This window comes from Canis lupus, chromosome 1 (assembly GCF_011100685.1).
Source record: "Canis lupus familiaris isolate Mischka breed German Shepherd chromosome 1, alternate assembly UU_Cfam_GSD_1.0, whole genome shotgun sequence".
In the NCBI taxonomy this organism is placed as follows: Eukaryota; Metazoa; Chordata; class Mammalia; order Carnivora; family Canidae; genus Canis; species Canis lupus.
Genome location: NC_049222.1, coordinates 107933872 through 107956694, shown reverse-complemented (window position 1 = coordinate 107956694; position 22823 = coordinate 107933872). Strand labels below are relative to the sequence as shown.

The 22823-nt window shown below is 45.9% G+C and overlaps 1 protein-coding gene and 1 long non-coding RNA gene across 6 annotated transcripts in view; one reads left to right on the top strand and one right to left on the bottom strand.

Annotated features, from left to right (window-relative positions):
* Window positions 1-18585, top strand: part of TRPM4 (transient receptor potential cation channel subfamily M member 4) — a 40165-nt gene extending 21580 nt beyond the window's left edge. For 3 of the 5 annotated variants that reach the window (XM_038528274.1, XM_038528275.1, XM_038528277.1), the window contains 12 exons: window positions 170-315; window positions 1548-1660; window positions 2037-2114; window positions 6048-6479; window positions 11491-11623; window positions 11755-11929; window positions 12159-12336; window positions 16940-17133; window positions 17371-17503; window positions 17694-17766; window positions 17863-17968; window positions 18214-18585. In XM_038528274.1, coding sequence (XP_038384202.1) covers window positions 170-315; window positions 1548-1660; window positions 2037-2114; window positions 6048-6479; window positions 11491-11623; window positions 11755-11929; window positions 12159-12336; window positions 16940-17133; window positions 17371-17503; window positions 17694-17766; window positions 17863-17968; window positions 18214-18218 — 1766 coding nt within the window. In that variant the 3' untranslated portion in view covers window positions 18219-18585. Of the gene's footprint in view, window positions 1-169; window positions 316-1547; window positions 1661-2036; window positions 2115-6047; window positions 6480-11490; window positions 11624-11754; window positions 11930-12158; window positions 12337-12440; window positions 12503-16662; window positions 16776-16939; window positions 17134-17370; window positions 17504-17693; window positions 17767-17862; window positions 17969-18213 lie in introns of those variants that run through there. The other 2 variants (XR_005354521.1, XM_038528276.1) reach the window with 2 other exon arrangements.
* On the bottom strand, window positions 5414-11622 carry LOC119870941. The gene is made up of 3 exons (XR_005354522.1): window positions 11513-11622; window positions 6412-6606; window positions 5414-6302 (listed from the first exon to the last, which is right to left on the bottom strand). It is a non-coding gene; the product is annotated as an uncharacterized LOC119870941 (long non-coding RNA).
* Window positions 18586-22823: the final 4238 nt, after the last annotated feature.

The window sequence follows — 22823 nt, the reverse complement described above, 5'->3', positions numbered from 1 at the left end:
GAGCTGCCAGGCAGGGGGTTGTGCATCTGCCCACTCTTCCTCCCGAAACCCTACGCCTTCACCTTCCCCTCCTCATCTTTCCCCTCACGCCATCTCCTCACTCCCTTTCTTTTCTTTTTTTTTTTCCTCACTCCCTTTCTTTTCTCTCACATAAATCTCCTGTCCCCAGACCTTTTCGGTGAGTGCTACCGCAGCAGCGAGGAACGGGCTGCCCGCCTGCTACTCCGACGCTGCCCACTCTGGGGGGATGCCACCTGCCTCCAGCTTGCCATGCAGGCTGATGCTCGTGCCTTCTTTGCCCAGGATGGGGTACAGGTGAGCATCTGAGGTGCCAACATCCCACACAGTTCCCACCTGGACTTTGGGAAGTATGGAGAATAAGCCCCTGCCATCGTGGGCAGTGAATGGTCTTAATCAGCCTTCCCTCCCCCCTCGGAGACCACTGGAGGTCCAGAAATTCTCTCCCAGAAGGGCTACCTTTCCCACAAGGAAGCCAACCTTCCCACAGCAAAGCCCACCCTCCTGAAAAGTTCTATTCCTAAACAGAAATTCCTGGTTACTTCAGGAAGTCCCATCTGTCACGCAGGAATTGCTCCCAACTCCCACAGGAAATACCACTTCTCCCAAAGGAAGTCCTGCGTCATCCATAGGAAGGCCTGCATCATCCATAGGAAGTCCTTTCCATTTCCTTCAAAGGTCCTCAGTTCCAGATGTCAACAATTACAGTGACCTCACTGAACAATTACTTCATGTTTGGGGCATAGACTAACTCTGGTTTAGTAATCCCACCCTTCCCAGAGGAAATCCTCTCCTTGGGGAAGCCCTGCTTGCCCCACAGTCTCTCCCATAGTGTCCATCCTGACATCTGAAAACTTTTCTCAATATCCTTAGTGTAAATCTGACAAGGGTGTGGCACCTGGCTGGCTCAGTCGGTTACAGCACATGACTCTTCATTGCAGGGTCATGAGTTCAAGCCCCACCTTGGGGTGTAAAGCTTGGTTAAAAAAATAAAAAAATAAAAATCTGACAGGTGCTCAGAGAGTACCACCCTCAGTACAGGAAATCTGCTTACCCCAAAAGGAAGTCCCATCTTCACGTGTCAGAATGGTTTGGCTGGCATTTCAAGTAATTACCCAGAGTCCATTGCTTTGAATGGTGGTTCAACTCATGGATTCCAGCTTGGGCCTCTTCCTTGACCTCCTGCTGCCCCCCTGCTGTGAAAAAGGAGAAAACATTCTGTGAAAAAGGAGAAAACATTCTTCCCTGTCCTGGGGGTGTGGTGGGGATTAAGTGGGCTGATCTATGTGAAATGCTTAGCTCGGGATCTGGCACGTTGTGTTCATAAATGTTGGCTGTTTAACTATACCAGCTAAAACCTGGGACAGGTCAACCTCACCTTTGACCCCCTGCCCCCCACCCCCAATAGTTACAGTTGGCATATTGGGCACTTGCTCTGTGTGCTTCTGCTGTGGCCCAGTTTTTACCTGGGGTCTTTAGAGAGGGACTATGGGGCGATTCAGGCTCCTAATCCTCATCACACCCCACAGTCTCTGCTGACACAGAAGTGGTGGGGGGAGATGGACAGCACCACTCCCATCTGGGCCTTGGTTCTCACCTTCTTTTGCCCCCCACTCATCTACACCAATCTCATCACCTTCAGGTCAGTTCCCTTGGGTTAGATGGGCAGGAGGGGGATGCTCAGTTTCTCCTTCCTGCTCACTTCGGGCTGCCTTCCTACTTGGTCTTTCCAGTGCTTCCCCTCCCTGTTTGCTTTCTTTCTGTCCTCCAGGCTGGGGGCATGTCTGGGAGGTGAGCTTTGCAGCAGTAGAGGGTGGGGGTATCTCTGCAGTGTCTTTGGGGAGCATTCCTCTGCCCTCTGGCCATGGCTGTGGGGGAAGATTTCTTTTGGGGTGACTGGAAAGCACCTCACTGTCTCCCTGCCATGTCTCTGGATGAAGAAGTTTGGGTCTCTCTTTGGAGAATTCTTCCCCTCGCCCCTGCTCCTGTTCTTCACTCTGTGCTTTCCTTCATGCCAGGAAGTCAGAAGAGGAGTCCATCCAGAAGGACCTGGAATTTGACGAGGATCGGGGCATCAATGGAGAAGGCCCTGTTGGGTGAGTGAAGCCCCAGCACCCTTTGAGGTAGGGCATCTGAGGCAGCTTCATAAGCACCAGGTGCTGGGAACAAAGCCAGAGGGGAGAAGTGGAGTTTCAGGGGGTGACAGCTTCGTGAAGCCACTGAAGATCCCGAGGAAGCAGCCCCAGGCTCGAGGCTTGGGTTTTGGTTCTGCCACTGAGGAGATCCTCCCTGGAAACCAGTTTACTTTATGCTATACATACTTCCATCTTGAAGTGGAATCTTCCATATTGCAAAAGGAATCAGGTGGATTTGGCCCATTTAGGGATCTTGCATCTTTTTTTTTTTTTCTGATTCTAGGACCTTTGCTCTTAATCTCTATGCTGAGGTACCCGGACCTAAGCAAATAGTCTATCAGACTTCTGATAATGCCACAGAGTGGAGGTGCTGAGGGACTTGGGTGTGAGTCGAACAGATCTGGGTTCAAATCTTAACTTTGACCTTAGAAATGACTTCACCTCGAGCCTCAGTTTTCTTTTCTATAAAACGAATATGCATTGAAGGTTGTGCCTGTGGCAGGTTAGGTTGGGCAGTGCCGCATCTAGGGGTGCAGTCAGATGAGCTCCTGACTCTTGGTTTCAGCTCAGGTCGTGACCTCAAGGTTATGAGATCGAGCGCAGCATCAGGCTCTGCATAGAGTCTGCTTGCGATTCTCTCTCCCTCTCCCTCTGCCTCTCCCACTGTGCATTTGCTCTCTCTGTGTCTCAAATAGGTAAATAAATCTTAAAAAAAAAAAAAAAGAAAACATCTTACATGCTCAGTGACTGTCAACAATGAAGCCTTACTTCTTATGCTCCATTTTTGGGCTGTGTCTCGGCTCCAGTATGGATTCCACTTTGGAATGAGTGAGCCCCTCCTAGCTGAGATGTTGCTGGTCTCATAGCAGAGGAAAAGGAGAAATGATGAACCAGGTACTGGCTCTTAAAGCCTCCACGTGGAAGAGAGACACATGTCACTTGTGCCTATATTTCCTTGGCAAGCATGAGGCATATGGTAATTCCTTAGGTCTTGATCCTCCCACTGAGAGGGAACCAAAATATTTGGTGCAGAGTAATACAGTGTGCCCCAGTGCCTGATGGGGCAGTTGGGGGGACTTGTGGAGATAATGTGTAAAATGCATCATAGTGTCCAGCACATAGTAAGTAGTCAAGCAGTGGAGTTTATTATTGCCGCGGCTGTTATCGATGCATTTCTCATTTATTTTGTTGAATGGTGTGTAGGTATCAGGGTCTAAGTCTCTGGTAATAGAAGAAGAGAGGAAGACTCACACATTTATGTTTATCTTTCTACCTTCCATTTCTACTTTAGCCACTTAGGTGAGAAAAGGGAGGAATCCCGGCCCCCAGTATCCCAGAAGAAAAAATGTTTCTGGTAACTGTTAGAAACATGATCAGAAGCCAGATGTCTGTAAAACCTACTACATACCTCAAGGAGCAAATAGAAATATATCTATGCAGACTTATTTTTCTGAGACAATGCACAATGAATACAGTGTATTTGTCAAGATAGAAGCGAAAACTAAGAAAAAAAACTGAAACCACTGGAAAAGGTTGGAGAGAAGTCCCCGGTGTCAGGATCAGTAACAATGTCCTTGCCTAGTGAGTTCCCAACTTTAGCACCATGACAGTGATGAAGGAAGGTGACAGTAGCCACTTACAGAGGGTAGCCAGTGTACTAAATCCTTTTTAAAATCAGTTTATTGGGCAGCCCCAGTAGTGCAGCAGTTTAGTGCTGCCTGCAGCCCGGGGTGTGATCCTAAGGACCTGGGATCGAGTCCCATGTCGGGCTCCCTGCATGGAGCCTGCTTCTCCCTCTGCCTGTGTCTCTGCCTCTCTCTCTGTGTCTCTATGAATAAATAAATAAAATCTTAAAAAAAATAAAATAAAATCAATTTATCTAATTTTCTCAACAACCCTATGCAATAGGGTGTATTATTATCCCCGTTTCACAGATGAAATCACCAAGGCACTACTCAGATCATGTGATTGCTAAGTATGTAGAACTGGGGTTTGAACCCAGATCTTCTTGTTCCTGAAGCTGTGCTCTTAGCCACTATGGAGAATTACCTCCATGGCGAGCTTTGTAAAAGGATGGATTCCTTGATGCTCCCCCAAGGAGGCTTGGGATGAGTCCAGGAATCGGTGTGGCCTGGTGGTGCCTGATTCAAGATAGAAATGGCAGGGAGCATTCTGACCACATGTTCTTGTTCCCAGGACCACACAGAAGGGGAAATGCAAAATACCGGGTCTGTTTTCCCTTAAATTTAGGGAAATTTCTGTCCTCTCTGCATCTCACTTTTCTTTCACTTTTATAATTCTTTCCTTTTTTTTTTTTTTTTTTTAAGATTTTATTTATTTATTCATGAGAGACACAGAGAGAGAGGCAGAGACACAGGCAGAGGGAGAAGCAGGCTCCATGCAGGGAGCCCGATGTGGGACTTGATCCCAGGACTCCAGGATCATGCCCTCGGCCCAAGGCAGGCTCTAAACCGCTGAGCCACCCAGAGATCCCTAATCCTTTCCTTTTCTTGAGAACCATTTTACTGAGATAAAATCCACATATCAATCAACTCACCCATCTAAGGTGTTATAATTAGTTTTTAGTATATTCACAGAATTGTGCAGTCATCACCACAGTCAATCTTAAAATGTTTTTGTCACCACAGGAAGCAACTGTACCCCTTTAACAATCACTCCTTACTCCACTCTCCCCCCAACCCTTCACAGCCAATAATTGGGTTTCTTCCTCAATGAATTTCCCTATTCCTGACATTTTTTAAAAAGATTTTACTTATTTATTCATGAGACACACACACACACACACACACACACACACATAGAGACACAGGCAGAGGGAGAAGCAGGCTCCCTGCGGGGACCCTGATGTGGGACTTGATCCCAGGACTATGGGATCACGCCCTGAGCCAAAGGCAGACGCCCAACTGCTGAGCCACCCAGGTGTCCCTATTCCTGATATTTTGTACTAATGAAGTCATACACTATGTGGTCTTCTAAGATTGGCTTCATTAACTTAGCATCATGTTTTCAAGATTTCTCCATGTTGTAGCACTCATCCTACGTTCTCCATTCGTAACGTAATCTCACATTCTCCACTCATAATGTTCTCCATTCCTTTTTAGCATTAAATAATATTCTGTTGTATGGATAGACCATGGGTCAGTTGATGGACATTTGGGTTGTTTCTGCTTTGGGGTTATTATCCTCCTGCTTGGTGTATAAAAAGAAGATGCCTCACCAGACCAGTTTATCTTTCCTGTTAGCTTGTTGGGTTTATTATTATTTGTATTATTATTCATTTTGGCATTTCTGATTTGAAGTCAGAATGAAGTGTCAGGATGAAATTGGGACAGAGGGTCAGAACTGGGACGAGAATGGTCAGAGATAGGAGTGGAGCAAGGTCAGAATTCAGAAGCCACATATGGCTGTATGGTCCAAGGTCAGATACGGGAAACACTGGGCTAGACAATCTGACATGAGAATTTGTGGGTCAGAAGTTAATATTCAGGTACAGGGCTGTCAACCCTGGGGAACCGAGGTCATGAAAGTGAGGGGATCAGAGGTCAGATAGATGGTCTGAGGTCAGACATATGTCAGAGGTTATAAAGATGAAAAGAGGGATTTGGAGTCAGACCAGGGTCAGAGGTCATCACAGGGGCCAGAGGTCAGATGGTGGAGAAGGTCAGAGATGGAAGGTCAGCAGGCTTGACGGTAGATTTCAGAGGTCAGAGGTCAGGTATAGGGATCAAAAGTCAAGGAGATGGCAGACAGGGACTTGGTTTCAGGTCAGGCAAGGTTAGAGGTCAGATGTGAAAGGTGAGAGGTCTTGATGATGGTGACCAGGGGCTCAGAGGTCAGGCTGAGCCCTTCTCTTTCCCTCCCTCTCACCCCCAGGCCGACGGAGCCCTCCGAGAAGACGGCCGTGCAGGTGCTGGGGCAGCGCAGGCCCAGGGGCTGCTGCAGGAGGTGCCCCCCGCGTCTACGCCGCTGGCCTCAGTTCTGGGGGGCGCCAGTGACTGCTTTCATGGGCAACGTGGTCAGCTACCTCCTCTTCCTGCTGCTTTTCGCCCATGTGCTGCTCATGGACTTCCAGCCCAAGGCTCCCGGTGCCCTGGAGCTGCTGCTTTACTTCTGGGCCTTCACGCTGCTCTGCGAGGAGTTCCGGCAGGGTCTGGGTGGCGGCTGGGGCAGCCTGACCACCCGGGGGCCCGGGCCTACCCCCCAGCACACCCCGCTGCGCCGCCGCCTCAGCCTCTACCTCTCAGACACCTGGAACCAGTGCGACCTGGTGGCCCTCGCCTGCTTCCTCCTGGGCGTGGGCTGCCGGTGAGTGTCCCGGCCACCTGCCTCCGTTCCTCCCTGCTGGGCTCCAGCCCCTTGTGATTCTTCCTTCTTGATCGAAATGAAAGCACCACATCAGGATGGCCCTAATGGGTCGCTCGCCCCTGGGCATCTGGTTTTAGGGACAGTGGGATAGGATTAGGGATTAGAGCTGGGACCTCACTGCCCTGGCTGCTGTTTCTCTAGATCTACAGGTTGGCGGGCTGCTCTCTGGTCCCTGGTCTTGGCCCTACGGCTGAGTGCAGTCCTCCCCCAGGCACCAGGCCAGGCGGGGGCGCCCCCTCTCCCTCCCCTCTGCCTCCCCAACCTGCCCCCTCACCCCAGCCTCCTGGACTCCCCTCTTTCCTCCAGCCCATCCCCGACAAGGGTCTTTCTACTCCCAGATCTGCCCTGCCTGCTTCCCGGGGCTGCCCAGTGCACCCCGGGCCTGGTACTGGGGGTGCTGCTTGGTGCTGGCCAGCCCATCTTTTTCTCTTTTCTTCATCCAGACTCTAGCCCCTCAGAGCAGCTTGCAACTCCTACCTCACAGTGACAGGGGCTCTGACCTCTATCCTAAATACTTTGAATCTGTGTAATTTTAACAGTGAAATGAGAATCTTACCTGTACCCATGAGCTCTCTGTCTCTCTCTTTTTTAAAGATTTTATTTATTTATTCATGGGAGACACACACACACAGAGGCAGAGAAATAGGCAGAGGGAGAAGCAGGCTCCCTGCGGGGAGTCTGATGAGGGACTTGATCCCAGGACCCTGGGATCACCACGGAGCGGAAGGCAGACGCTCAACCACTGAGCCACCCAGGTGGCCCTACCGATGAACTCTTTTTTTTTTTTTTCCTACCGATGAACTCTTATCAGGGAAGTGTGTTACAGGTTCTGCAAACTTCCTTGATCAGTTATACGCAGGGCAGTTACACTCCTTTTAGCCATTTTCATTTTCAGTTTCTGAAATTATTTTGACTTTGTGAATTCTTATTTGGGTTAAGTTGTACAACAAGTATTTGGCTCATCATTGGTGTTGTCTGTATCAAATTTTGCCAAAATCTAGTCTGTGTTTGTCAATATTACTTTGTGGCTTTTATGTCATTTGTGCCCACTCTTCCTGGGTCAAATTTGATAGATTCACTTTTTTTTTTTTTTAAGATTAAAAACATTTTTTAAGTCATCTCTACACCCAACGTGGGGCTCAAACTCCCATTATCCAAGACCAAGAGTCCCATGCCCCTTAGGACTGAGCCAGCCAGGCACTCCTACAGATTCATGCCTTACCAAGGAAGCTTGAATGTTTGTTGCCTGTTTCTTCTTATCTCTTAGCTAATTTATATTTTTTAAAAAATTGTCAGGAATTCACCTCAAACATTTTCTGTTGTGGCATGTCATGTTAGTTCATTTTTTCCATGCCTTCCAGATCATACTGTGTGGCTCCCAGAGAGAGGGCAAAGGGTGCCTCAAAACATGCTTGGGGACAAATTGTCTTGTCTTTGCATCTTGGCACGTGCTGTTCCCCTTCTTGAAACACTTTTCTGTCTTCTCCTTGGCCAAGCCAACGCCTACACTTCCTGTAGGCCTCTGCTTTGCTGCCTCGTCTCTGGAAGTCTTCCTTTACCCTTGCCAGACTCTGGGTCCCTCCCAAACAGAGCTCTCAGCATGGCTTGTGTGGTCATTCTCCTCACCCAAGGTTCTGAACTCCTCAAGACACATCCATCGCATCTCCCGTAAGCTTATCTTTGAAACACAGCCTATTACCAAAGACATGCAGAAATGTGTCTGCAGTGAACACGATTAAACAAATGAAGGCCATGCAACAGAAACCAAGTCTTTCCAAAACTCCTGCTCTCTTCTCTGTGTCTCCGAGTTTGGTGCATGCTCCGCTTGTTCTTTCTATGCTTTTTTTTTTCTTTCTATGCTTTTACATGGACAGATGCACATACTTTTATAAACCAATGACATTCTATTTCATATATTCTTCTGCAACCTTTTCTCTTTCCTTTTTAAGACATCCTGACATGCTTTCCATGTCAGTATTTGCAAATAGACCCTAGTCGTTGAAAATGTGGCACCAGATTCCAGAAGAAGGGGTTTCTGCCGTCATTGGCTACAGATCAGACAAGACAGACTTCTCCTCACCACAATGTGAGGAATGAATGAGTTCTTTTCATAAGGCCGTGAGACAAAAATTCTAAAACTTCAAGAGGTAGAAATTAAGCCAAAAGTCTGGCCACAAAGTCTCATTTTCTACTCAAGGTAACATGAAGTTATAATCAGATATTGGCTAATGAGGTTTCTTTTTTTTTTTCTAGTGAAAAAAGCAATTAGGATACCCTCCTTTTGAGGAGAGCAGACAAAAAGCTTTGTGGACACAACCTAGTGACTATTTCCAAGGTCTGAAGGGTCTTGACACCCGGTTTATAATCTGGATTGTTGACAGTAGTGACTCCCAACCCTTCTCCGTTGACACAGAGAGGCTTGCTTCCTCTGTGCTGTGTTCGAAATACTACAGAGTAATTCAGCATGAATAATTTATTCCAATAGCAAAATAAGAGAGTTTTGCAGGACACTATGCTTCTGTTTCTCTCTTGTATTTTGATTAAAGTATCTTTTGACATGAAAGGGCCATGTGCTTTAGGAATACTGGTGATATTTTAGACATTTTGTCAAGCTCACTGTTTTCTAGGTGAAGGAAGAATTATTGCATATTTTTATTGCATAAAAAAATATCTGAAGTTCTCTGTTTATAAGGGAGAAATTCCTGATGATCTCCAGAACTGAATGGATAAGTCACTTTATTTTGCCCCAGCCCCTTTCAGATGGACATTTTGGTTGTTTCTAGTTTTTTTTTTTTTTAATTTTATTTATTTATTCATGAGAGACAGAGAGAGAGAGAGAGAGAGAGAGAGAGGCGCAGAGACACAGGCAGAGGAAGAAGCAGGCTCCATGCAGGGAGCCTGACGTGGGACTCAATCCTGGGTCTCTAGGATCAGGCCCTGGGCTGAAGGCAGCGCTAAACCGCCGAGCCACCCCGGCTTCCCGGGTACATATATTCTTGATGTGGATAGATTTCCTTGTAAAATAGCTTCACCTGCATACACGCCCATCTTCAGAGTAAGAGGGAGTCCCTTGAGGACATGCCTGACAATACCAGGTATTTTCAATCTTTAAAACCTTGTAGTTCTCAATTTAACCTTTAGATTCTTTTGTTTCCTATTCTGATGGGTAAAAAGGACTTCTCTTTTTAAAATTTATGCGTCCCTGACTACTAGTTAGCTTGGGCATCTGTTCATAGCAAATGGCCACTTGTACTTTCGTCAATGTCTTTTCATAGCCTTGCTGCCATTTTAGAAAATACACACTCATTTATGTTTGTTGATCTCTTGTATATGTGTATGGGTAGGTGCTCTTCTAAGCCTTGGTGTTTTTGTTTTTTTAAGATTTTATTTTTATTTATTTATTTAAAAGATATCTTTATTTATTTATTTGAGAGAGAGAGCACAAGCAGGGGGTGGGGCTTGATCCCAGGACTCTGGGATCATGACCTGAGCTGAAGGCAGATGTTTAAACAACTGAGCCACCCAGGCACCCCAATATGTTATTTCTAAGTTATGTCTACACCCAACATGGGGCTTGAACTCACAACCCCAAGATCAGGAATCACATGCTCTGCCAACTGAACCAGCCAGGTGCCCGTAACTCTTAGTGGTTTTGTTCTAAATAACTCCTGTCTGCAGCTTGTCTTTTTACTTTTGTGTATTATGTTAAACATTCTTTTATTTTTTAAGTTTGCACCCTGAAATAACCTAAGACTTATTAAAAAAATGTGGCAAAAACACCACAAAGCATTCCTCCAACACCTTTCACCCAGATCCTCAGATGGCAACATCTTTCATTATTCAAACCAGATCTTACTCATATTTCACTGATTATCCCACTGGTATCCTTCTTCTGTCCCAGGAGCCAATCTGGTTCTGCGATCCTTGTTTGGCTTTTATGATCTTCATACTTTTGAACAGTCCAGGCCAGTTATTTTGTAGGATTTGCCTCCATCTGAGTTTGTCTCAGGTTCCCTTGTGATCCAATTTAGGCCATGCACTTTTGGCAGATATTTTTGCCTTTTTCCATTTATCATATTTATGTTACCTTTAGATGCATGGAAGTTTTATATTTCAAAGTAAATCCATCAGTCTTTTCCTAAATTGTGATTTTATACATATTACTTCGAGAAGGCTTTTGTTTTGTGATATCCTATCAAGCTCATGAAGAAATTCTTCTATATTTTCTTCATATTTTAATGTTTTGGTCTTTAGGTTTTTTTTTAAGTACTTTTATTTTTATAAAGATAAAAGGGAGGGGCAGTAGGAGGGAGAATCTTTTTATTTATTTATTTATTTGGAGGGGAGAGAGAATCTTAAGCAGGCGCCACACTCTGCACCAGAGCCTGATGTGGGGGACTTGATCTCATGACCCTGAGATCATGATCTGAGCCAAAAATCAAGGGTGGAGGCTTAACGAACCACCTAGTGTCCTTTGCCTTTTACTTTAGGTTTTTAATCTGTTCAGAGTTCAAGTAGGTGATGGGATATACTTTTTTATTTTCTCCATAGGAATTGCTGATGCTATTTCACCTTCCTCTGTGAATGTGTGTTCTCTTTATCCACTCTCCCGTAAGGTCATTTGTCTCTGCTTAATCATTTGCTGGAACTCTTCTATATTTGCCTTTTATAGGTTGGAGAAATATTCTAGCAGTTTTTCCAACTCTGATTGTTACAGGGCCCTGCCAAATTTTTGCCAAGGCTGTGATTTATGCAGCCATTTTTAAATGGGTGCCAGCGCCTTGCACAGCTCAGCCTGGCGCTGTGAAATCGGAGTAAACCCTGGGTGAATCGGAGTGTCCTGGCTGTGGCCCCTCCAGGGTCACCCCAAGCCTGGTGTTGGGAAGACCTGGGTTTTCCTTTGCACCTTGTGTCCCCTGAATGACCCCTACCGCATCTCCCCGCACCCCAGGCTGACCCCTGGCCTGTTTGACCTGGGCCGCACCGTCCTCTGCCTCGACTTCATGGTCTTCACGCTACGACTGCTGCACATCTTCACAGTCAACAAACAGCTGGGGCCCAAGATCGTCATCGTGAACAAGATGGTGAGGAGGCGGGGCCGGGTGGGCGGGGCCAGAGGGGAAGGGGCGGGGCGGGTGCGTGCGCAGGTAGGGTGGAGGCGGGGCCTCGCCAGGTGGGGCGGGGCCAGGCCCGGTCACCTCTTCCTCCCCCACAGATGAAGGACGTGTTCTTCTTCCTCTTCTTCCTCGGCGTGTGGCTGGTTGCCTACGGGGTGGCCACGGAGGGGCTCCTTAGGCCCCGGGATCGTGACCTCCCGAATGTCCTGCGCCGCGTCTTCTACCGGCCCTACCTGCAGATCTTTGGGCAGATCCCCCAGGAGGACATGGATGGTATGGAGGGATGAGGGCTTGAGGCCCTCGCTTGGAGCCCCCCTCCCAGAGCCCTGGGTCTCTGTACCTCTCCCTTTTAAGTCTCTGTGTCTCTGAGTACCCCTGCCTCTGGGTCTCTGCCCCTCCTCTGTCTCTTTAGGTTTCTGACCCTCGCTCTCTCCCTGGGATTGTCTCCCTCTCTCTGGGTCTCTGCCTCCCAGGCCCCATCTCTGAGTGTCTCCCTTTACAGTGGCCCTCATGGAGCATGCCAACTGCTCGGCAGAGCAGGGCTTCTGGGCACGCCCGGCGGGGGTCCTGGCAGGCTCGTGTATCTCGCTCTATGCCAACTGGCTGGTGGTTCTCCTCCTCATCATTTTCCTGCTCGTGGCCAACATTCTGCTGCTCAATTTGCTCATCGCCATGTTCAGGTGAGGCCTGATCCCACCTCACCCAGCATGACCCTTGACCCCAGCTGACTCTCCATCCCATCTTGACCCCATAATGATTCTTTTTTTTTTTTTTTTTTTTTGAGGATTTTATTTATTTATTCATGAGAGACTCACAAAAAGAGAGAGGCAGAGACACAGGCAGAGGGAGAAGCAGGCTCCAGGCAGGGAACCCGAAGTGGGACTCGATCCCTGGACTTCAGGATCACGCCCTAGGCTGAAGGCAGGTGCTAAACCACTGAGCCACCCAGGGATCCCCTCCATAATGATTCTTGATCCCAGCCTAATCAATTATTTCTTTAGTCCCAGAATTCAGACTCTGCTCCTGACCTGGACTGTGGATTCCGATCTTCTCCCCGAGCCCAGGCTGAACATTACAAAACATTTTATTGTGGCAAAATATATAGAACATAAAATTTGCCATTTTTAAGTGTACAGATTCAAAGGTGTGAAGTTCATGATGTTTTACAACCATTACCACTATGTATTTCCAAAAATTTTTATCACTACGAACACAGTGTGTATCCATTAAGCAAGCACTAACTTCCCATTCTCCACTATCCCCAGCTCCTGGTAACCTTGAATTAACTTGCTATCTTTAGGAATTTGCTGTCTAGAGGTTTCATAGAAGTGGAATCATACAATATTTAAAATTTTCTGTCTGGCTTATTTCACCTAGCATAATGTTTTCAGTGTTCACTCGTGTTGTAGTATGGACCGTGCTCTATTTTTTTATGACTGAATAATATTCCATTGTATCAGCCAATCACATCCATTCATCTGTTCATGGAAACTCGGGTCATTTCCATCCCTTGGCTTTTGTGACTAATGCTGCAATGAACATTAGGTCTCATGTACCTGCTTGGGTCTCCGTTTTTATTTCTTCTGGATTTACGTCTAAAGTAGAAGCTGGGTATGCTGCAATAATTCTGTTTAGCCTTTTGAAACCAAACTCTTTTCTACAGTAGCCACACCATTTTCTGTTTTTGTTAACGATGTATGACAGTTCCAATTTCTCAACAGCCTTTTCCAAGAGTTTTTTTTTTTTTTCCTTTTCAAAAAGTTGTAGCCATTCTAGTTAGGGAGTATGAACTGGTATTTCATTGTGCTTTTGATTTGCATTTCCCTAATGACTAATGGTGTTGAGCATCTTTCCATGTGTTTATTGGCCATTTGCACATCTTTGGAGAAATGTTTATTCAGGTCTTTTGCCTGTCTTTAAACTGGGTTGTTTGTCTCTTTGTTATAGCAGTTCTTTATATATTTTGGATATTAAACTCCTATCAGATATATGATTTGCAAATATTTTCTCCCATTCTGTTGGTTATCTTTTCCTGTTCTTGAAAATCTCCTTTGATGCACAAAAGTTTTAAATTTTTAAATATTTGTAGTATTGGTGTTATATCTAAGGACCCATCACCAAATTCAAGGTCATAAAGATTTACTCCTGTGTTTTATAGTTTTAGCTCTTTTTTAAAAATTTCTTTTTTAGGGCAGCCCCAGTGGCGCAGCGGTTTAGCGCCGCCTGCAGCCCAGGGTGTGATCCTGGAGACCCCGGGATCGAGTCCCACATCGGGCTCCCTGCATGGAGCCTGCTTCTCCCTCTGCCTGTGTCTCTGTCTCTCTCTCTAGCTGTGTCTCTATGAATAAATAAATAAAATCTTTAAAAAAAAAATTTATTTTTTAAAATTATTATTATTTTTTTAGTTTTAGCTCTTACATTCAAGTTGTTGTCTGTTTTGACTTAATTTTTAAAAAGATTTTATTTATTTATTCATGAGACAGAGAGAGAGAGAGGCAGAGACATAGGCAGAGAGAGAAGCAGGCTCCATGCAGGGAGCCTGATGTGGGACTCAATCCCGGGACTCCAGGATCACACTCTGGTTCGAAGGCAGGCATTAAACCCCTGAGCGACCCATGTATCCCTTGACTTACTTTTGTATATGGTGTGAGGTAGGGGTCCAACTTCATTCTTTTTGCATGTGGAAATCCATTTGTTCCAGGTCTTTGCCTTTAAGATAATATTTTTGCCCCATTTGAATGGACTTGTCACCCTTGTTAAAAATCAGTTGGACATTGTATTAATTTCCTGGGGCTTCTCTAACAAAGTACCAACAATTGAGTGCTTTTAAATATCAAGAAAACTTTCCACAACAGTTCTGGTTGCTGTAAGTTTAAAATCAAGGTATGGATAAGGTTGGTTCCTTCTAAGGGCTGTGAAGGAGCGTCTGTTCACTGCCTCTCTCCTACCTTCTGGTGGATTGCTGGCAGTCTTTGGCTTATAGATGTAGCATTGCAATCTCTGCCTTCATCTTCCTATGATGTTCTCTCTGTGTGCATGTCTGTGTCCAAATTTCCCCTTTTCATAAGAACACCAGCCATGTTAGATTAGGGACCAGACCTAATGACCTCATTTTAACTTACCTTTGTAAAGACTCCACTTCCAAATAAGTCACGTTCTTAATCTAGACATTAGGATATCAACATATCTCGTGTAGTAGAAAGGGGACACAGTATAACCCAAAATACTCATAGATATATAGGTTTGTTTCTGGACTCATTTCTATTCCATTGGTCGATATGTCTATCATATGCCAGTACCACACAGTTTTGATTTTGTAGCAAATTTTCAAATTAGGAAGTGTGAGTCTTCCAACTTTGTTCTTTTTCAAGGTTGCTTTAGCTATTCAGAGCCTCTTGCAGTCACATATGAATTTGAGGATTGGCTTTTACTTTTCTGCAAAAAAGGCTGTTGGAATTTTGATAAGAATTATGTTGAATTTGTAGATTGCTTTGGGTAGTTTTGTGATATCAAATATCAAATCTTTGTACTCATGAACGCATGTTGTCTTTCCACTTATTTGGGTGCTATTTTATTTTATTTTATTGATTTTTAAAAAGATTTTATTTATTTATTCATGTGAGACACAGAGACACAGGCAGAGACACAGGCAGAGAGAGAAGCAGGCTCCATGCAGGGATCCCGATGTTGGACTTGATCCTGGGACTCCAGGATCACGCCCAGGGCTGAAGGGAGGCACTCAACTCCTGAGCCACCCAGGCATCCCTTAGGTGCTGTTTTAAATTTCTTTCAGTATTGTTTTGTGATTTTCAGTGTGAAAGTCTTCCACCTTGGTTAAATTTATTCCCAGGTGCTTTATACTTTTAGATTCTATTGTAAATGAAATTGCTTCCTTAATTTCCTTTTTGGATTGTTCATTGCAAGTATATAGAAACACAGCTGATGTTTAGTTGGTGATCTTCTACCCTGTAACTTTGCTGAATTTGCCTATTAGCTCTAGTAGCTTTCTTGTGATTCTCTGAGATTTTTGATATATAGGATCATGTCATTTGTGAATGGAAATAGTTTTACATCTTCCTTTCCAATTTGGATGCCTTTTATTTATTTTTCTTAATTGCTCTGGCTATAACTTTCAGTACGATGAGGAGTAGCTGTGGTGAGAGTGGGCATCCTTGTCATGTTCCTTATTTTAGCAAGAAGATTTCAATCTTTCTTCATTGAGTATGATGTTAGCTGTAGGTTTTTCATAAGTACTCATTACCATGTAGAGGAATTTTCCTTTTAATCTTATTTTTCTGAGTTAAAAAAAAAATTTACCATGAAAGGATATTGTACTTTGTCAAATCCCTTCTGTGTCTCTGTCACTTGATCTGATCATGTGAGATGATCATGTGGGTTTTTTCCCTTTCTTCTATTAAAAGGTGATGTATTATATTGATTTTTGTATGGTAAATCATCTTTGCAGTATTGGGATAAATCTCACTTGATCATGGTGTATAATCCTTTTAATATGCTGCTGCTGAATTAGGTTTTTTAGTATTTTGTTGAGGATATTTGCAGGTATATTCATAAAAAATATTGGTCTGTAATTTTGTTTCCTTGTGATATCTTTATCTGGGTTGGGAATGCTGCTGGCTTCATAGAATGAGTCAGGAACTGTATACTCTCTTCTTCAGTTTTTTGAGTTTTTTTTTTTTGAGAATTTGAGAAGGATTTTTTTTTTTTTTTAATATTTCATAGAATTCCCCAGCAAAAACATCTGGACCTGGGCTTTTTGTTGTTGGAACGTCTTTGATGAGTGATTCAATCTCTTTGCTTGTTATAGGTCTTTTGAGATTTTCTGTATCTTCTTGAGTCAGGTAATTTGTGTGTTTCTAGGAATTTGTCCATTTATTTCATTTAGGTTATCTAATTTGTTGGCATACAATTGTGATGGTGTTCTTTTATAACCCTTTTTATTTCTGTAAAATTGGTAGTAATGTCTCCATTTTCATTTCTGATTTTAGCTATTTGTGTTCAGCTGATTTTTGAATCTGTCTACAACCTTCACCCTAATTGGTGACACCATCCCCAACTTGACCTCTGACACCTGACTATCTTCCTAACCCAGCCTCTAAGTGTATGTTATATGTAATATATACCTGTAATACCTAATACCTGTAATACTGCTGACTTTATTGATTCTGACCTCTGCCTGCTGCCTTAGACTTCAAACGTGTTGTTTGATATCTAACCTTGATCTGCCCTCGATGACCTCTGATGACCCTTGACTTCTCCACGCAGCTACACCTTCGGCAAAGTACAGGGAAACAGTGACCTCTACTGGAAGGCACAGCGCTACAGCCTCATCCGGGAATTTCACTCTCGGCCTGCACTGGCCCCGCCCCTTATCATCATCTCGCACGTGCGCCTCCTCATCCGGCAACTACGCAGGCGCCGGTCCCGCTTGCCGCCCTCCCCTGTCTTCGAACATTTTCGTGAGAGCGGGGTTTGATGCAAAAGGGAAAAGCACAGGGGACGGGCCGTGGGCAGAAAGAAAAGGATGGACAGGCTGGGGGTGATGTGCAGGAGCACCAGTGGGCAGCGGTTAGGCGGTCGGGGGGCGGGTGTGAAGGAAGGGGCGTGCCCAGGGAGGGCTCGCGCCGCAGGCTTTTCGTGGGGAGGCTGAGTGGAGGAGGGGCGACCTTTGACTCTGCCCTGACCCTGCCCGCCAGGGGTCTACCTCTCGAAGGAAGCAGAGCGGAGGTTGCTGACCTGGGAATCGGTGCAGAAGGAGAATTTCCTGCTGGCGCGCGCGCGGGACAAGCGGGAGAGCGACTCCGAACGCCTGAAGCGCACCTCGCAAAAGTGAGGGCGGGGCCCGGCTGGGGGCGGGGCTTCCGGCCCGGAGCGGATCCCGTTGGAGCCTGAGTGGGAAGGGGTCCCGGGGTGCTGGGGAGGAAGGTGGGCCTCCAGGGGGCGGGGCTTCCGAAGGGGGCGGGGCCAACAGGTCTGGACCCGGCCTGACGCCCCGGTTGCCGGTTGCGGTGGGTTGCAGGGTGGACACAGCCCTGAAGCAGTTGAGACAGATCCGCGAGTATGAGCAGCGTCTGAAAGGGCTGGAGCAGGAGGTGAGGACTCCCAGCCTGGGCTGGGGCAGTGTGGCCGGGTGGGGTTCCGGTCTCCTGTCCTTACGCCCCCACCCCACCCCCCCCACCGCTCCCCAGGTCCAGCACTGTAGCCAGGTCCTAGGCTGGGTGGCCGACGCCCTGAGCCGCTCAGCGCTGCTGCCCCCAGGGGGCCCGCCGCCTCCAGCCCCGTCTGGGCCTAAAGGTCAGTATTGTGGGGTCCACCTCTGTCTCTCCCTGGCCTCTGTCACCACCACCCTAAGTTCTGGGCCCTCTGTTCCTCTATTTCTGAGTGCTTTTCTCTCTTTTGCCGCACTTCCATTGTCCGTGGGTCACCGGCTCCGTTTTCTTTGGGCTTTTCATGCTTCCTTCTCCTTCTTTCTGCAGGTCTTCCATTTTTTCTATTCTCTCCATCCCCACCACTTGTTCTCTCTTCTCTCTTCCCCCTAGATTGAGCCCTGCTGGCGGTCTTCACGGAGTATCCCCCATAGGGAGATTTTGCTCCCAAAGTCCTTGCAGGTCCTTGGCCCTTGCACCTCGTGGCCTTGTCTTTCACATGGGCCTCATGCTCATGGAGGACACCTGGGCCGCCGTCAGGACCACCTCAGGGAGTGTCCATGCGAACCACTTGCAGGCCTATCCCCTCCCTTCTGGTAACCAGTCTCCACTCTGGGAGGATCAGCCTCTGGAGCCGGATTTGCCCTTCTGAGGGCCTTGCCACAGCCGGCTGGGTGGGAGAAGGCTGCAGAGTCCCCGGATATAGGGATCACAGATCCCACTTGCAGCTCCCCACACTGGGGAAATAAAGCCATTTGAGAGGAATGGAGTCCAATGCTTGATTCTTGGGGAAATGGTAGATCCAGATCTTTTTGAGATGGGGGCTGGGTATGGGGTCATTGATCCGTTTGTTGCTGTATTTGAGATAATCTCCAGGTCTGTTCCCCACTTCCCGGCCCACGCTGCCTGTCTCACTCAGGCCCAACATCTCTTGTGTGCACTATTTTGATGGTTCTCACTTCAGTGGGACAGAAACCCCAACTGTCTGCACCCCCCCCCCCCTAGTTTCTACTTTCCGGTGGAGAAAGAACTCAGTAATAATAAGCAAATTATTTCCTGGAGTGGGGGTGGTTGGGAGCTATGTACATCTGCTTTGGCAAGAGGGGAACAGATGATGCAAATTTGAGTAGATAACTGCAGAAATGTCTTTAAAGAGTCTAATTAGTGGGAAATTGCAGGCCACGCGCACATGGAATTGAGGCAAATATGCATCATTATACATGCAGTTTAACTAAACAACCCATAACAAAGTAAACTGGTAATGACAAGACTGAACTGACAGCAGTTATTAGTTAAATAGCAGGAAAACCACCAACAGCCATCACATCCAAAAATCAAAACCAAAACATCCTTCCTCCAAATTGGAGGAATTCCAACTATCTGCCATTTTGGTTGTGGAGTAGCTTTGAAATACTGCCAAGTGTTGTGTGGCAACCAGATTTCTCTGGAAGATGCTGAATTAATTCTCCCCAAACCAAGTCGTAATATCAATGACAGTGGTAATATTAGTACAATACTGTTTGACATTTTAAAAATTTCTAATTTCTTACTGCTAGTATACAGAAATATTGCTGACTTGTTTATTGACATATTCTATGACTTTGCTAAACTTTCTTAGTTGTAGTTTAATTTTTTTTTTTTTAATTTTTATTTATTTATGATAGTCACACAGAGAGAAAGAGAGAGAGGCAGAGACACAGGCAGAGGGAGAAGCAGGCTCCATGCACCGGGAGCCCGATGTGGGATTCGATCCCGGGTCTCCAGGATCACGCCCTGGGCCAAAGGCAGGCGCCAAACCGCTGCGCCACCCAGGGATCCCTGTAGTTTAATTTTTGCAGTCTTTGGGATTTTCCCTGTATATAGTCATGCTGTTTGTAAGTAGAGGCAATTTTATTTTATTGTTTCCAATTTGTTTTTTTTTCTTTTATCATGGTTAAATAAATAATACAAAATTTACCATTTTAATCTGTTTGAAGCATGCAACTCAGTAGCACTTAGTACTTTGACAAAGTTGTGAGCGATTACCACTATCTCAGTCCAGAAATGCTCATCACTCCAAACAGAAACCTTGACCATTAAGAACTCACTGCGTATTCTTCTTTTCCCCTAGCCCTGCCCACCACCATTCTGCTCTCGAACTCTATGGATTTCCCTATTCTGGATATTTCCTATAAATGGAATCATCACACATCTGGTCCCTTGTGTTTTGACTTCTTTCACTTAGCACAATGTTTTCAAGGTTTCTCCATGTTGAAGCAGAGCTTCATTCCTGCCTGCGGCTGAATAATAGAAGTATGCATATATCCCTTTTGTTTTATCCATCCATCTGTTGATGGACGTTTGTGTGGCTTTCCTGTAATTGTGAATAATGCTATGAACGTTCATGTACAAGTTTTTATTTGAACACGATTTTCAGTTCTTTTGGGTTTAGACCTAGAGTGGAATTTGATATTTCTATGATTAACTTTTTGAGGAACTGTCAAACTGATTTTCATAATGGCCGCAACATTTCATATTCCCCTCAGCGATGCAGGAGTTTCCAGTTTCTTTAAATCCACACCAACCCTTGTTACTTTGCATTCTCTTTGGTTATCGATATCCCGGTGGGTGTAAAGTTGTGTGTCTGTGGGTTTGATTTACATTTCCCTAATGACCGAAGACATTGGAGCTGCTTTTCTTGTGCTTGTTGGCCATTTGTATATCTTGGGAAGGAATGCTGTGTTAGCAATGACCTCAACTCAATCACATCTAACTAGGGATGAGTGGGCCTTGAATGAAGACAAAAATGAAGGCCCTGCTGCCCAAGTCATCATCTGAGGACTACCTGGGCTCAAATAGACATCTCAGAGTTTAGAAAAGACAAATGGTTGTCCTGAAGCTTCTAACTATAAAGGAAGTAGATCCAATAAGGATCAGCCTTTATGGCTCTTGTATATCTCACAGGTGGGAAATTTTGCTGCAGCTGATGCGTCATGACTCACATATGTTAGACTCCTTGGTCTGTGTTCTCCAAGTAGGAAAACGCACCTGAATTCAAATGATAAAGCACACAGTGGGGAAAAGGAAGCCGAAGTGACCCTGTTGGGTAGGGGGCCTAGGGCCAACTCAACGGGCTGTTTTGGCTTCTACTATTAAAGGTATAATTGCCGTTTTGCATGTCCATACTGTGACTGTCCCATAAGTGTCAGGGGGTTCTCCTGTCCAGACACTGGGGCATGTCCAGGAGACAGAAACGACAGAATCCCAAAAAGAAAGGGGAAATCACAGTTTTAGAGACTTCAGGGCTGCCCCACGCCCCAGGGAGGCCATTTCTCAGTACAACAGCGCCACCTGCTGACACAACCTCCACGAACACACCTTTTAAGAAAAGGCAGCTATTAATTTGCTGTTAAGTTCTTGAAAGAGGAGGCCCCATCCATGGAGGCCTCCTGATTCTCTAGCTTTACATTTTCATTTTGGGCTAAGTCAAGTAGAACTTGACAACCAGCAAGGTTTGAAATGGTTAAATATAAATGATATATTCAAAAGCACATTGACACTGGTACTGTTGGCAGTAACCTCACTGGCAGGAACTACCCCTCCACTCCACCACCTGAAGCAAAGCCACTGGCTCCATAGGGCCCTCAATTTACAAAGGTTCCCATAAGCGCCTGGGCCTCGGTCGCTGCTGGGTGGGCTAAGTTAAAGGCTTGTGGTATCCACTGTGGTGCGGCAGCCACCCAACCCAAAGCCAACCCTGAAAGACAGATCGAAGTTTATAGTTAAGGTATTGGATGGGACTCCGTTTCCCCTACTTTCCATCTGGTATTACTGATTGTCAGAACAGTTCCCTTAAAAATCCATTTGGAATATATTTCTGACTACCTTTCTCATGTCCTGGTCCACACATCTTAGGCACGTGGTTTGGTCATTGAATGTGGGTATCCCAGAGAGGCTTCATCTCTTCCAGGCCTCCTGGATAATGACTGAGGCCAAAGGGGTGAGGGAGTTACAAAAACTCGTTTTGAAAATGAAGGATTCTGGCCCCTGGCCATTCTTGGGTCACTTTTTCTTTCTTTCTACTGGACTGCCTGGAGTTTTACACTCCCTTGGGTGGCAGCCTCACCCAAAATGGGCCAACTAGGGAGTTCAAACAAAACTCTGCTTTAGCCACCAGGATTTTCTTGTTGGCCTGAGATGGTCCTAGATCAGGGGTTGCCAAATTATGGCCTGTGGGATATTCTGGCCCTTGAGCTAAGAATTATTTTTACATCTTTAAAGAGCTATAAAGAAAACAACAACAACAACAAAACAACAAAAAACAAATAACAAAGAATATACAATAGAGACCATATGTCCTGCAAAGCCAAAAATATTTACTATCTGGTCCCTTAAAGGAAAAGTTTGTGACTCCTGTCTAAGCTGCAATACTTGCTGATACCACCCATGTGGCTTAACTAAGCCAATGTGATGGCCAACCAGATCAAAGCTAACAACAAAACCCCTCACCATGCTGCAAGACCTCATTGCAGGGGGGCCAGAGTCTTCCACTCCACATTCACCAAGACCACCAACCTCCCTACACATAGGTCACATCAAATGTCCTTGCTTCTGCCCCCACCCCATAAGGTTGTGAAAGCAACTTAGATCGGGGAACATAGGACATGCCAGGATCCTGACCTCAGGGGTCAAGAAATGGATACCTTGGTACGGAAATGAAAAAGCAAAGGATCCCAGACTAGGAACCAGAAGACCTCAATTCTGTTTCCACCTTGGTCCCTGAGTGGTTATTTGTTCTCAGAGCAGTTCTGTCTCTCCTCAGGGCCTCCTGCAGTATCCACTCCCTGGAAGGAGAGGTGGGCGAAGGAGCCCAGGAAAGGGTCTGTCTGTTGCCTTGCCTAAGTGTTAACAAAAACATGGGGCTTCTTATGGCTCCTGAGACAGGGTCCTCCCTGCCAGGACCCCCACCCCCCAACCTCACACACACACAAAATTACCTTGGAGCTAGAGCCCTATGTGATTTA